This window comes from Zingiber officinale, chromosome 6A (assembly GCF_018446385.1).
Source record: "Zingiber officinale cultivar Zhangliang chromosome 6A, Zo_v1.1, whole genome shotgun sequence".
Classification (NCBI taxonomy): Eukaryota; Viridiplantae; Streptophyta; class Magnoliopsida; order Zingiberales; family Zingiberaceae; genus Zingiber; species Zingiber officinale.
In genome coordinates this window covers 127,438,451-127,451,361 of record NC_055997.1, presented here as the reverse complement: position 1 = coordinate 127,451,361, position 12,911 = coordinate 127,438,451, and the positions used below count along the sequence as shown (strand labels likewise).

At 44.3% G+C, this 12,911-nt stretch overlaps 2 protein-coding genes across 2 annotated transcripts; one reads left to right on the top strand and one right to left on the bottom strand.

Moving 5' to 3' along the window:
- Nucleotides 1-6,568: 6,568 nt before the first annotated feature.
- On the top strand, nucleotides 6,569-9,587 carry LOC121998018. The gene is made up of 4 exons (XM_042552735.1): nucleotides 6,569-6,935; nucleotides 8,074-8,281; nucleotides 8,914-8,971; nucleotides 9,051-9,587. Exons 2-4 carry the CDS (start codon nucleotides 8,085-8,087, stop codon nucleotides 9,312-9,314), a joined length of 519 nt encoding a protein of 172 aa, XP_042408669.1. The 5' UTR covers nucleotides 6,569-6,935; nucleotides 8,074-8,084; the 3' UTR covers nucleotides 9,315-9,587.
- Nucleotides 9,588-9,773: 186 nt separating this feature from the next.
- On the bottom strand, nucleotides 9,774-12,611 carry LOC121995308 (calmodulin-binding receptor-like cytoplasmic kinase 1). The gene is made up of 10 exons (XM_042549081.1): nucleotides 12,442-12,611; nucleotides 11,766-12,338; nucleotides 11,652-11,675; nucleotides 11,443-11,553; nucleotides 11,037-11,372; nucleotides 10,852-10,967; nucleotides 10,514-10,774; nucleotides 10,238-10,438; nucleotides 10,112-10,153; nucleotides 9,774-10,031 (listed from the first exon to the last, which is right to left on the bottom strand). The coding sequence occupies exons 1-10, from the start codon at nucleotides 12,524-12,526 to the stop codon at nucleotides 10,026-10,028; spliced, it is 1,755 nt and encodes a 584-aa protein (XP_042405015.1). The 5' UTR covers nucleotides 12,527-12,611; the 3' UTR covers nucleotides 9,774-10,025.
- Between the last annotated feature and the right edge of the window lie 300 nt (nucleotides 12,612-12,911).

Below are 12,911 nucleotides of genomic sequence, written 5' to 3'. Positions count from 1 at the left end.
AAATATTAATTAGATTCCGTCTCCTCGAGACCGGAATCTAGTCACGATCTCGACTTAGATATCCAAAATGGATCTAAGTCGGATCGACGCCTAATGTTCCCTTCCCGGGAATACGCCCTCACAGTCACTCCCCTCCAGTGACTTACCTTCACCTACCTGTCAGACGTCCGGTCATCCCTTCGATTCGTCTGGGCTTCGTGCCAGCTATCCGGTCAGCCCGTCGACCTAGTTGGACTTCATGCCAAACGTCCGATCAGCCCATTGACTCGTTTGGACTTCGTGCCAGCTATCTGGTCAACCCGTCGACCTAGCTGGGCTTCGTGCCAGACATCAGGTCAGCCCGTCGACCTGTCTGGGCTTCTCCTGCACACTCGATCAGAGTGTTAGATAACAATAAAACTAACTTAACCTATTTTGTCATTCATCAAAACTTGAGTTAAACCGTTAGTGCTAACCACACCAACAGAAAGGACGTGTCAGAAAAGTGTGCCTGATGCCATACTCGAACAATCCGAGTATATCCCTGACGTGACAGTGGAAGCTCCCACCGTATGATTCTCTGCCCGACCATGCAGCTTGTCGGTGACACTGGTCCCTAGAAAGATATCGCCAACTATCCCTTTTGTATGTTATTGTGCCGAGCGGGAGAGTCGCTCGGCCAGTTTGTCGTCTGGGTGATACAATGGTCAGGCCGAGCGTCCGCTCGGCCAATGATATGCTACCCGACTCCGTCCTGCAAGCGAGGGAGCCCTGCCTGTCGGGTCGAGACTGTGTCCACTGTTTAGCCGAGGGGGACGACCGCTCGCCCTTGTTCCTCCCTGCTTGAGCTTTATGAGCATCGGAAGCTCGGTATCTGACCGAGCTTTCGAAGTGTCAGACCAGCTACTCTTCATGCTGACCGGGAAGGTAGCTCGCCCGATCGGCCTCATGCCTAGGACGTTGACCACTTTGACCTCCTGCTGGACGGACCCCACCTTACCACCGGATCATTGACCAAAAACACAACCGATCAACATCTTCAAGTAAAGTCTGATCGGCATCTCCAAGAAAAAGCCAATCGGAAAAAATCAAAAGGGACACATCTAACTGGCAAGGCAAGTCCGATCAGCAAAAGTCAAAATAAGCATCCGATCGGAAATCCGAAAGGACCAAACTTTCAATCCGATCGATAGCTCCCAAATAGCTCCCGTTGTAGGAATTTTAAATTGTGGCAATTTCAGGCAGCAAATCCTTTTGGCATCTCCATTTGGGATAAATTTCATTCTATCATCCACTTGGCAGCTCCAACCGGCAGCTCAGCAATCCCAAGCAGCTTATTCATCCCTATTTAGCAACTTGAGATTATTCGCTCAGGTCAGTTCAATAGATAAGTTTAAAATTTGATTTTTTGCACTTTAAAATTTAAAATATATCCCTATTTTGGGTTTACACCACCTAGCTCCAAGGCATTTAGATTATACACCACAACTCCCAGCTCCAAGGTATTCAGATCATACACCGTACCTCCCAGCTCCAAGGCATTTGGGTTTTACATCATGCCTCCCAACTCCCAGACATTCGGGTCATACATTGTGTCTCCTAGCTCCAACGTATTCGGGTCATACACCATGCCTCCCATCTACCAGACATTTAGGTCATACACCATGCCTCTCGGCTCCAAGGCATTCAGGTCGTACACCGTGCCTCTCAACTCCAAGGCATTCAAGTTATATACTATGCCTCCCAGCTCCTAAGCAATCGAGTCATACATCGTGCCTCCCAACTCCAAGACATTTCAGTCATAGACTGTGCCTCCTAGCTCCCAAGCATTCGAGTCAAACACTGTGGCTCTTAGCTCCAAGGCATTCGGGTTATATACCGCGCCTCTACTCTCCAAGACATTTGGGTTATACACCGTGTCTTCGCTCTCCAAGGCATTTGGGTCATACATCGTGCCTCAAACACCGTACCTCCACTCTCCAAGGCATTCGAGTCATACATCGTGCCTCCACTCTCCAAGGCATTCAGGTCATACACTGTGCCTCCACTCTCTAAGACATTCGGGTTATACATTATGCCTCCACTCTTCAAGACATTCGGGTCATACATTGTGCCTCCACTCTTCAAGGCATTTGGGTCATACACTGTGCCTCCACTCTCCAAGATATTCAGGTTATACATCGTGCCTCTACTCTTCAAGGAATTAAGGTTATACAGTACTGTGCCTCCAACGTTGTGCCTCCACTCTCCAAGGCATTCAAGTCATACACAGTGTCTCCACTCTCCAAGGTATTCGAGTCATACACTGTGACTCCAACGTCGTGCTTCCATTCTCCAAGACGTTCGGGTCATACACTATACTTCTAATGTTGTGCCTCTACTCTTCAAAGCATTCAGATCATACACTGTGCCTCTTCTCTCCAAGGCATAAGGCCATACACTGTGCTTCTAACGTCATTCTCCACTCTCCAAGGCATTCGGATCATGCACCGTGTCTTCATTCTCCAAGGCATTTGGATCATGCACCGTCTCCAGTCTCTAAGGCATTCGGGTCATGCACCGTGCCTCCAACATAATGCCTCTATTCTCCAAGGGATTCGAGTCATACACCGTGACTCCACTCTCCAAGGCATTCGGGTCTTACACCGTGCCTCCAATGTTGTGGCTCCAATCTCCAAGGTTTAATCTTAGACTCTCGTGTCATTCAGTCGATTTATAAGCTTGCATGGCTCATGCACCCAACGACTATTCGACCGGTTATCCTAGACTCTTGCGCTGCTCGGTCAAGTTATAAATGAGCTTGCCCTCGTGGTTATGTCATAGATTCTCGCCCCAGCGGCGAGTCATAAGCATGTACAGCTCAGGCGCCCAATGACCATCCGATCGGTTATCCCAGACTCTCGCTCCACCTGACCAAGCTATAAGCGAGCATGCCCTTGCGCCTATATTCCAGACTCTCATGCACCTCAGCCGAATTATAAGCGAGCTTGCGCTCGCACCTATGTCCCAGACTCTCGTGCCGCTCAGCCAAGTTATAAGCGAGCTTGCCCTCGTGCCTATCTCCCAGACTCTCGTGTCGCTTAATCGAGTTATAAGCGAGCTTTCCCTTGCGCCTATGTCCTAACTCTCGTATCGCTTAGTCGAGCAATAAGAAAGTTTGCTCTTGCGCCTATGTTCTAAACTCTCGTGCCGCTTGGCTGAGTTATAAATAAGATTGCCCTCGTGTTTATGTCCTAGACTCTTGTATCATTCATTCGAGTTATAAGCGAGTTTGCCCTCGTGCCTATGTCCGAAACTTTCATGTCGCTCGGCCGAGTTATAAGTAACCTTGCCCTCGCGTTTATGTCTCAGACTCTCACCCAAACTGTGAGTTATAAACATGCATGACTCATGTGAATTATTCACTTGAGCATGGTTTCTAGCGCTAATTCACTTGGCATGACCTTCAACATCAATTCACTTGGGTATAACTCCTAGCATTTTCACTTGGGCATGACTCCCAACACCCATTTACTTGAACATGGCTCCCACCTGACCGGTACCCTTCTCCGCTCGCTCGACACTCATCACATATCATTGCTCGCTCAACACTCAACACATAGCACCACCCACTTGACATTCCTTACATATTGTCACCCAATCGACACTACTTACATATCGTCACCCAATCGACACTACTTACATATCGTCGCCCGCTTGGCACTACTTAGATATTGCAGCCCGATCGACACTCATAAATCACCGTCCGCTCAGCACATGTGTATCCTCAGCTGATCAACCCTCATCAACAAATCGCCGCCTGATTGACACTTATAAATCTCTGCCTAATCGGTACATGCGTATCCCCAGCCGATCAACACTCATCAACAAATCGTCGCCCGCTCGGTATTTATAAATCGACACCCACTCGGCATTCCTTATATATCGTCATCCGCTAGGCACTACTTACATATCACCGTCCAATTGACACTCATCATCACATGTTGCCCACTTGTCACACGTTTATACCCTGCTGATGGACACTCATCAACAAATTGTTGCCTGCTCTGCACTCATAAATCACCGCCTGCTTGACACAATCGTATACACAGCTGATCGACACTCATCAATAAATTTTCACCCGCTCGACACTCATAAATCGCCTCACGCTCGACATTCTCCATTTCCATCGCCTGTTCGGCATCGTGTTCAGTACTCGCTCGGTACTGTTACTATCGCTCACTTAGTATCGCCATAGTTACTCGCTCAATGTTATGCAACAAGTCCAACGGTCTAACTTTGTGGTCGAGAGCGATTCAGCCTTTATGATAGATTGTCTAGTTAGTGAGACTCGCATCTCCTTCGAATTGATTTGAAAGGGAGGCTTGTGATATGACATGTTATGAATGACCCCAAAGGTAATGTGAAGTTGATAGTCAAGATGACGTGACAGTCAAAATCGAGGTGAGGTTGTAGTCAAAGTCATGGTGTACATATCTGAATAAAACACCTCTCAGAAGCAGGATTCCTAGTATAAACTCGAGCGGCTATAGAGTCGACCGGACCTACGGAACTCAACTCCTCACTCATTAACAAGGTTTCCAACATAAACCTGGCTAGCTACAGAACTGGTCGGACCTACGGGACTCAACTCATCACTCCTCATGAACAGGGCTTTTAGCATAAACCCGGGCAGCAACAGATCTGGGCAGACCTACGGGGCTCAACTCCTCACTTCTCATGGGCAAGGTTCCTAGCATAAACTCGGGCGGCCACAGAGTTCGCCGGATCTACGGGGCTCAGCTCCCTACTTCTTATGGGCAAGACTCCCATCATAAACCCGAATGGCCACAGTGCCGGCCGGACCTACGAGACGCAGCTCCTCAGTTCTCATGAACAGGGCTCTCAGTATAAACTCGGCCGGTAATAGATCCAGTCGGACCTACGGGACTCAACTCCTCACTTCTTATGAACAGGACTTCCAGCATAAAATTGGTCGGTCATAGAGCTAGCCGAACCTACATGACTTAGCTCCCCACTTCTCATGGGAAAAATTCCCAGCATAAACTCGAGCGACCATAGAGCCAACAGGATCTATAGGGCTCAGCTTCCTACTCCTCAAAAGTAGGGCTCCTAACATAAAATCGGGTGGCCACAGAGTCGATTGAATCTAAGGGGCTCAGTTTCTTACTTCTCATGGGCAAGACTGTCATCATAAACCCAAGCGACTACAGAGCTAACCGGACCTATAAGACTCAACTCCCCACTCCTCATGAATAGGGCTCCCAGCATAAACTCGGTCGATCATAGGGTCGACCGGATCTACGGGATTAAGATCCTCACTCCTCATGAATAGAACTTCCAGCATAAACCCGGGTGGCCACAGAGCCGGCCAGACCTACGGGACTCAACTTCCCACTTCTCATGGGCAAGTCTCTTAGCATAAACTCGAGCGGCCACAGATCCAGCCGGATCTACGGGGTTCAGCTCCCCATTCCTCAGAAGTAAGGCTCCCATCATAAACTCGGGTAGCCACAAAGCTAGCTGGATCTACGGGGCTCAACTCCACACTTCTCATAAGTAAGGCTCCCAACATAAACCCAAGCGACCACATAGTTGATCAGACCTACAAGACTCAGCTCCCCGCTCCTCGGAAGCAAGACTCCCAGTATAAACCCGAGCGGCCACAGAGCTAGCCGGATCTACTGGTTCAGCTCCCAACTTCTCATGGGCAAGACTCCCAGCATAAACTCGAGCGGCAACAGAGTCAGCCAGATCTATGGGGCTCAGCTCCCCACTTCTCAGAAGCAGGGATACCAGTATAAATCCGGGCGGACACAGAGCTAGCCGGACCTACTGGGCTTAGCTTCCTGCTTTTCACATAGGAATGATTCTCATCTTAAATTCAATCGGTTTCAGACCGATCGAACTCCCTCTAAGAGATAATATTATCAGATAATTGTAAAAATCTATCAGAGAATGTTCTATTATTGACATATACATATAATGGAACCTTCCTCTACCTAGAGGAAGATTGTTATACATCATCCATTATTCGATATATTCAAATATCTGACCTTATCTGACGTCTTATTATTGTAAAACTTACATTAAAAGTATTTGTACTAGACTTTCATTTTAATATTCTCGTTAACTCTATCTATATAGATAGGTCAATTACTTTTAGCTTAAGGTCCACAACTCGCAACTCAAATTCTTTCTCCACCAACACTCCTATCATTTTATCAATAATCAATTCACACAGTTGGCAGACCGGATCACTCAAGTTGTTGCTCGTCCTAATGAATCTTGGATACACGCCAATTAACTGAGTCAAACACAAACGGTTTCTCCCTCTTCAATTCTGCGCTCTTTCCGTTGACGCTTCTGTAACGGCGTTTTGGTACCGTCTCCCAATTTGAAAGCAGTTAGAATGGTGTGAGACGGCCGTTGATCAAAAGTAACGGCGGAGCACGGCCCCGTGGTGGAATCATCGTATCGCGGCCACGCGCGCGTGGCTAACAGGGTGGCCGACCGAGTCGCTTCCCGACTCGGTCGAATCGAGTTTAATTAAGCACAAATACTGTCCTTAAAAAGGGGGTTAACAATTAGAGATTTATGAGATTGTTTGAATATGAAGAGGCATAACCTACGAGAGGCTCTCATTGCGGGTGTTGTCAGGCGGCGACGGGAGAGAGCATCTCGGCGTCGCTTGCGGCGACGAGGAAGAGAGAAGGGAAGGAGGAGTAGGGGAAGGTTTTCCTCGTTTCTCCTTCCCTCACGCTTTTCCAGCTTCCCCCCTCCCTCTATTCCCCTGCGAGTGGCTTCTCGGTGGGTGCGATGAAGAGCATCGGTATCTTCGCAGTACGATTTCTTAGATCCTGTTGGGATTTCGAGCAGCGGCTCGAGATCTGCTGATTTTGTGACTAAGAAGAGCTAGATCTGGCGTTACGGAGGCGTTTGGATTCGATATTAAGGTATAGAAGGGGAGCCTTCTTTTTCTCCCTGTGAGCATTCGAGCTGCGGTGAATACATGTTATTCTTTATTGCATACTGACAAAAATTTCTCGAATCCGCTATCGATATGTTAATTGTTATGTTGTTTCAAATCTCGCGTTACTCTTTTAGAGTTTCTGATATGTTTCTAATCTTAGCGTTACCTACAGGAATGATCCTTAGTTTGGATCTTGTAATCTATTGATAATTCAATATTCCACTGCCAGATGATTCACTTAAAAATCTGAAATTGGTTTACATAACAAAAAAAAACTAACTTTCTAGTGGCTATGCGTTGTTCTTTATTCCTAAGGCTCATGCTACGAGTAGCTGTAATAGTCTGTTTCAGAATTAAGTGGTTGCTACTTTTGGGTCAGACCTATAATTTCCAATAAGCAGTATATTATTAAGAACAAGATGTTGTCTTTGTATTTTTTTTTCTTTACAAAGTGAAGTTTGATGTTTATTGTATGTGAAAATTTTATAAACAGGTGGATAGGTTTTCTGCCTGTGTGAGTTTCTTTACCTTATTTATAGTTTATCTTATCTCTACGCCTATGTTGAGTTAGCTGATGTACTATATGTAGTAATTAATTAATTTATCAACTAATCTATTTATCATCTTTTGACTTGCTTGATAGAATAATTAATTTTTTTGTCCTATCTTTGACTGGAACTAGGTGAGAATTTTTATTGAAGATGTTTTGATGTATTTTTTTGGTGGGAAATCTTCTGTAGCCTGGTTTACCAAGAACAATGTTCCCTTAATTATATCATTTATCCACGGTTTTTAGTTGAAAAATCTTAAAATAACACAAGCTAAGAAAATGAAATCATGATACTGTCCTAAATCATCTATTGCTGGGCTAAGCTCCTTTAAGCCTTGATTTTGATGGATTAAATTGATAATGAATATGTATGTTTCAAGTTGAAAGAAAATACAAGATAAAGCTATTTCTTAAAAAAAAAAAAAAAAAGTAGTGGCAAGCAAAGTTAACTACAACTCTTGATATTTTGTGCGCTAATAGTGTCATTTAATCTGTAAGATTTTGTTACAAGTTTTCAATATCATTTCATGTGGTTTTTTTTAGTCAAATAATTCTTTGTTTTGTGATATAGGAAACATTTAAATGGAGAACTATCCAGGAAGAGTTAATGGTGCTGGACAATTTTATCCTGATCGAATTTCTGATAGAAAATCAAGGTTTTGGCAAATTGATAACCAACCAATTTCAAAATCTGAAGTTATTTGTCCTCAACCTTGTCGACCTACAAGAGTGTCTTGCTTAACTAATACTCTCAGTAGAGCTAGTTCAAAGTCAAAGGGGTGAGTTTAAAATATATTAATTTATTAGGTTGCTTGTTCTTTCTAAAGTTGGTATCGACTAGTATATAACAATTTACATGATGATCATGTGCAACAAATTTTAGCCTTCTTTTAATAGAATTTGAATCTTGTAACAGCATCAATTTATGGGAAATATTCATCTTTTATTTTATAGAGTTTGTGAATTGTGGTAATTTCCTACAAAGACTAATGTTTTCAGATACATCCCTACAGAACTTCACATTTTAGCCAGAATTTCACTTCCATTTGTAAGCGCACTGAGTGGTGATATATAAGTGTCTAAAATTTAAATGTTAAGCATCTGATGATTCATTCTCTGCGATGTTGCTTATTTGGTATGAATTGTGTTAGTAATTGAAGAAGCTAAATCCATAAGATAAAATATTGATATGGAGTTTTTTTCCATATGAATCAAACAGTATATGTAGTTCCTTAAAAAATATTTATATCTTCCTGTTTGAGTTAATCAATTTGAAAATTGACTTCATTTTACCTTGTGGTTGTTTCTTGTTTTTTATTTAAACTCCACAATCATTGTTTTACTTTCCCAAAGGTAAAAAATGATTATAAAGTGGAAAGCTTTCAGATGATAATGCTATTTTATTTTGCAGTGTGAAGCCAATGTACAGGATGGATTGTGCTGCTGAGATTCTTGATCTTTTGAACCAGGTAACTAACTCCTACTGTGTTGCATAATCTTTCCTTTCTAGTAATTGTTCTACAATATAAAATATTTATTTGCTGGCAGGATGAGTGGGACAATGATGGATTCTTCTGTGGTTCTCCTCCCGTGCGTGCCAACAATCCAGTTATCCATGACCCCCAGTTTGTCGTAGCATCCCAGTCCTTGGCTTCTTCCATCGGCAATTCGCCCAGTGTGATGCAAGCTGGAAGACTTGAGAGAGGCTCACCAACATGTGGTTCTTCAGTTGGGGGCAGTCCTAAGGTGAGAATTGAAGGATTTGCTTGCAGCAACCCGGGGAAGCATCATGTTGCACCAGCTTTAGCTTGAGCTCTTATAACAAAAAATCTTGAACTGATTGCCTGTGTAAATTTGCCATCTAGTCCCGAATTTCGTTATGTACCTTAGCGATCGCCGATGTCTAGTGATGATCCTATCCCAGCTGTTGAAGCTGTCGAAACACCAGTCTCGAGTCGAGTTTGGTTTTGTAAATATTTGAGGTTTTAAACGCAAGGTATGTGTATAGTAACCATGTCTTATCGATCTGGAAGTAATGACATGTAGTACGACATGCTAATGTAAATCTAAACAAGTTTCTCTGTATCAGATGTGTGATCCATCATCCAATTCTTCAGTTATTCTCTAATTTAATTAAATAAAAACATCTACTAAACGAAGGCTCCTCCTATAATACAAATGAAAACTACGTTACCTCATTAAATGCATGATCGTCTGTAGCTACTATTCACATGTTCTTTTATATGAAACAAGAGACCTGTATAATTTAGATTACTCCATGCATCAAAAGACTGTAAACTTGTGTAGCACAACAAAAAAAAGTGGAAATCAAACCCTAATCAACAAAGTTCAATCATCTATTCACAGACAACGAAGCCAGAAATAACCTAATTTTGTTACCAACAAAAAGAACAGCACTAGTCACTTCAACTTCAGCTACGAATATAATTCAGCCATGGAAGCGCGATTCCACTGATTTCCTCCATTTATTCTTTCCTTCATCCGAAGGCACTCCAATCTAACTCAAACCTATCCAAAAGAAACAGAATGATCTTAGATTCATGATAAACCAATGTTTTACTAGAATAAAACTCGTATCACTTCTCCACCTCAATTACTTCTGGAGATTGAAATTGTCTGCTTACTTCAAGCTGCATAGTAATCCATCATCACACATATATCAGTAGAAATAATAGAAATTTTAATGAAGAAAGACAAAGCGTTGTTGATCCAACCATTTTGTTCTGTGTGTTACTGCATGTTTTCTCTAGTTCTTCAACAAGGTCCTTGATCCGTGGACGCCCTTTGCTCGAACCTGACGCACAGAGAACAGCGACGCGCAAGATCGACTTGAAGTCGTCCAAGTTCACTTGTCCCTGGAGGCACGGATCAACAAAGTCAGTGAGCGGCCGCTTCCCTGACGACGCATCCCTGGCCTGTACGCATAGTTTTCAAGCAATCAGCAGATCAGCTGACAGATTAGACACTGCGATGCTACTTTGGTTTCATACCGCTCTGGTCAGAGAATCTCGTGCCTGGGTGTTCAGTTCGATCACTTTGCGCCCTGACAAAACTTGCAAGATCACGATTCCGAAGCTGTAGATGTCACTGGCGCAGGTGAGGTTTCCATTCGACATGTACTCAGGATCCATGTAGCCAATGGTCCCTTTGATGTCAGTGAAGCACTGGGTCTCCTTCATGCCCACCATCTTCGCCAGGCCGAAGTCGGAAAGTTTGGGTTCCATCTTCTCCGTCAGGAGAATGTTGGTGAGCTGAAAACCAAACACAAAAGACCGAATTCAATCAACTAGAAAGTTTGCCATCCAACAAGCTCCAGAAAAATCTCCACCTTGATGTCTCTATGGACAATGCATCCATCAGGGTGGGTATGAAGAAACCTCAGCGCAACCGAACAATCTCTCAATATCTCAACCCTTTTTTCCCACGGAAGAGAACTCTTTCCTCCTGCAGGAAAACCAAGTCAGTACTGCTCCGCCATGCATTCTGAGACCAACTGCTATGGCAGGACTATACTTAATTTCTGTGCCAAGTTGCCATTTGAGCAGAACTCGTAGACCAGAAACCTATCCCCATTCTCATCGCAGTAACCGAGGAGGGAGACGAGATTGTGATGTCGAACTTTGGAGAGGCCTTCGACTTCCCGAGTGAACAAGAGGTTGGTGGCGGCGGTGTAGATGTGCTTGATCGCCACGAGCTGCCCGCTGGGAAGCACACCTTGGTGGACTCGGCCTGCACTGCCTGCGCCCAGGAATCCGCCACTGCTATAGTTGATTGCCTTCTCAATCTCTGCTTTGGAGAATCGGTAGAGGCCGGACCATGCGCTGGTCTCTTTCTCTGCTGCATCGCTGCCTGCAACTTAAGAACATTTATTTGTATCATTAACCATGTTCCTAATCTCCGAATGAGCGCGCATGAGTACCTTTTTTGTGTTCGCGCCGTTTCCTAGTCTTAATGATCCTGTACAAAGCGATGAGAAGGGAAAACGCCATCGCTGCAATCAGGATCGCCAGTATGTATATGACCAAATCACCTGAGCAAGCAAGAAATCCAAACGCACGAGAACAGTTAATTAATTGCTAGATGCAATGATAATGGCGAGGAAGACTCTCAGTGAATCATGGCACTTACGCTTTCTACTCGCCGATGTGTCATCTAAAAGGAAACAAGAAGAAAAACTTGTTGAATTAGATAGCAGAAGTCGAAAGCTCAGGAACTGTCCACATGTGCGAAACAAAAATCTACCTTGGGAATCCATGGCCGCCAAGCACCGGTAGTAGTCATCAGTCCAAGTGTCGTTGGCGATCCTAGAAGAGGCAACTGCTGTAACGGTGGCGACGCTACAAACTGCCTTCTCGCTGTCATTGTCATCAACCTTGAAATGCTTGACGACGGCCTGTATCGCGTCGGAGATCCTATCGGTGCAGTTCGAACAAGCGGTCAGAAAGTTTACAGGATTGATCTCCGAACAGGTGGCGATGACGTCGAAAGCAGGGGCAACGATATCGGTAAGCGAGGAGGGAGTGAGGGCGGCGCAAGCAGAGTTCGGTTGGTGGAGTTGGTCGAACCCACAGGAAGTCAAGGAGGAATCGACACGGAGAGAAAGGAGGGCGGTGCAATCGTCCCACCGCTGCTGATCCAGAAGAATGGGTTGGTCAGGCGATGAGGAGTTGGCGACGGCTCTCGACAAGAAATTGAGGCCATGGCGGCAGCATCGGGTGGTGTTGACGTTGTTCCACACTCTCACTTGCCAAGACTCTGGATGAACACATTCGCCTACGGGACTGTAAGGGAAAGCCTTCAAATCCAAGCCGCAATCTGTCGGAAACAAATCTCAACAATTTATTCGACTTTTTTTTTTTTTTTTGTATAATACTAATAATAATTAACCAGGGAATGAAAAATCTAATGCGTAAAAGACCTGCAGTTAATTTGGTAAGCTGTTGCTGAGCTCCAACAATGGCGAGGAAGTAAGAGAGGATGCAGAGAAGCACTGAAATCTTCATATTCTTGTTCGCAGCTTGCTTTTGAAGATTGATCGAGGAAGCGACGGCGTGTGTACCTAAGCATGGAAAACATTATGATTTTGAGGAAGGAACAATCTACCCATTTTTTAGGCTCCAAGAGCTGTTGCCACTATATATAAAACTCTCTTCCTAATTGTTCTCGTCTTTTAGAGGCCTTGTTTAGATCGATTTCTCAGTACGTTGCATTGTAATAATACGGTTGAGAGCGAGATGTTTGGCTTCTCTCTACGTTTGCAAGTATTAAAGCATTCTATTATAAAAGATCATATTGACTTGCTCACGTCATGCCTGAGTCACCCTACCTTGCTACCCAGGATTAAGTTGTTGATTTATATACAACACTAAAATTGCATTCAATTTTTGT

Excerpts from the sequence above, each read along its gene's own strand:
- LOC121998018 (XM_042552735.1), top strand. The coding sequence starts at position 8,085 with ATGGAGAACTATCCAGGAAGAGTTAATGGTGCTGGACAATTTTATCCT. Across the intron at positions 8,282-8,913 it reads GCTAGTTCAAAGTCAAAGGG|TGTGAAGCCAATGTACAGGA; the intron begins GTGAGTTTAAAA and ends TTTATTTTGCAG. Across the intron at positions 8,972-9,050 it reads TTCTTGATCTTTTGAACCAG|GATGAGTGGGACAATGATGG; the intron begins GTAACTAACTCC and ends ATTTGCTGGCAG.
- LOC121995308 (XM_042549081.1), bottom strand. The coding sequence starts at position 12,526 with ATGAAGATTTCAGTGCTTCTCTGCATCCTCTCTTACTTCCTCGCCATT. Across the intron at positions 11,676-11,765 it reads GGCGGCCATGGATTCCCAAG|ATGACACATCGGCGAGTAGA; the intron begins GTAGATTTTTGT and ends GTTTCCTTTTAG. Across the intron at positions 11,373-11,442 it reads ACGGCGCGAACACAAAAAAG|GCAGCGATGCAGCAGAGAAA; the intron begins GTACTCATGCGC and ends CTTAAGTTGCAG.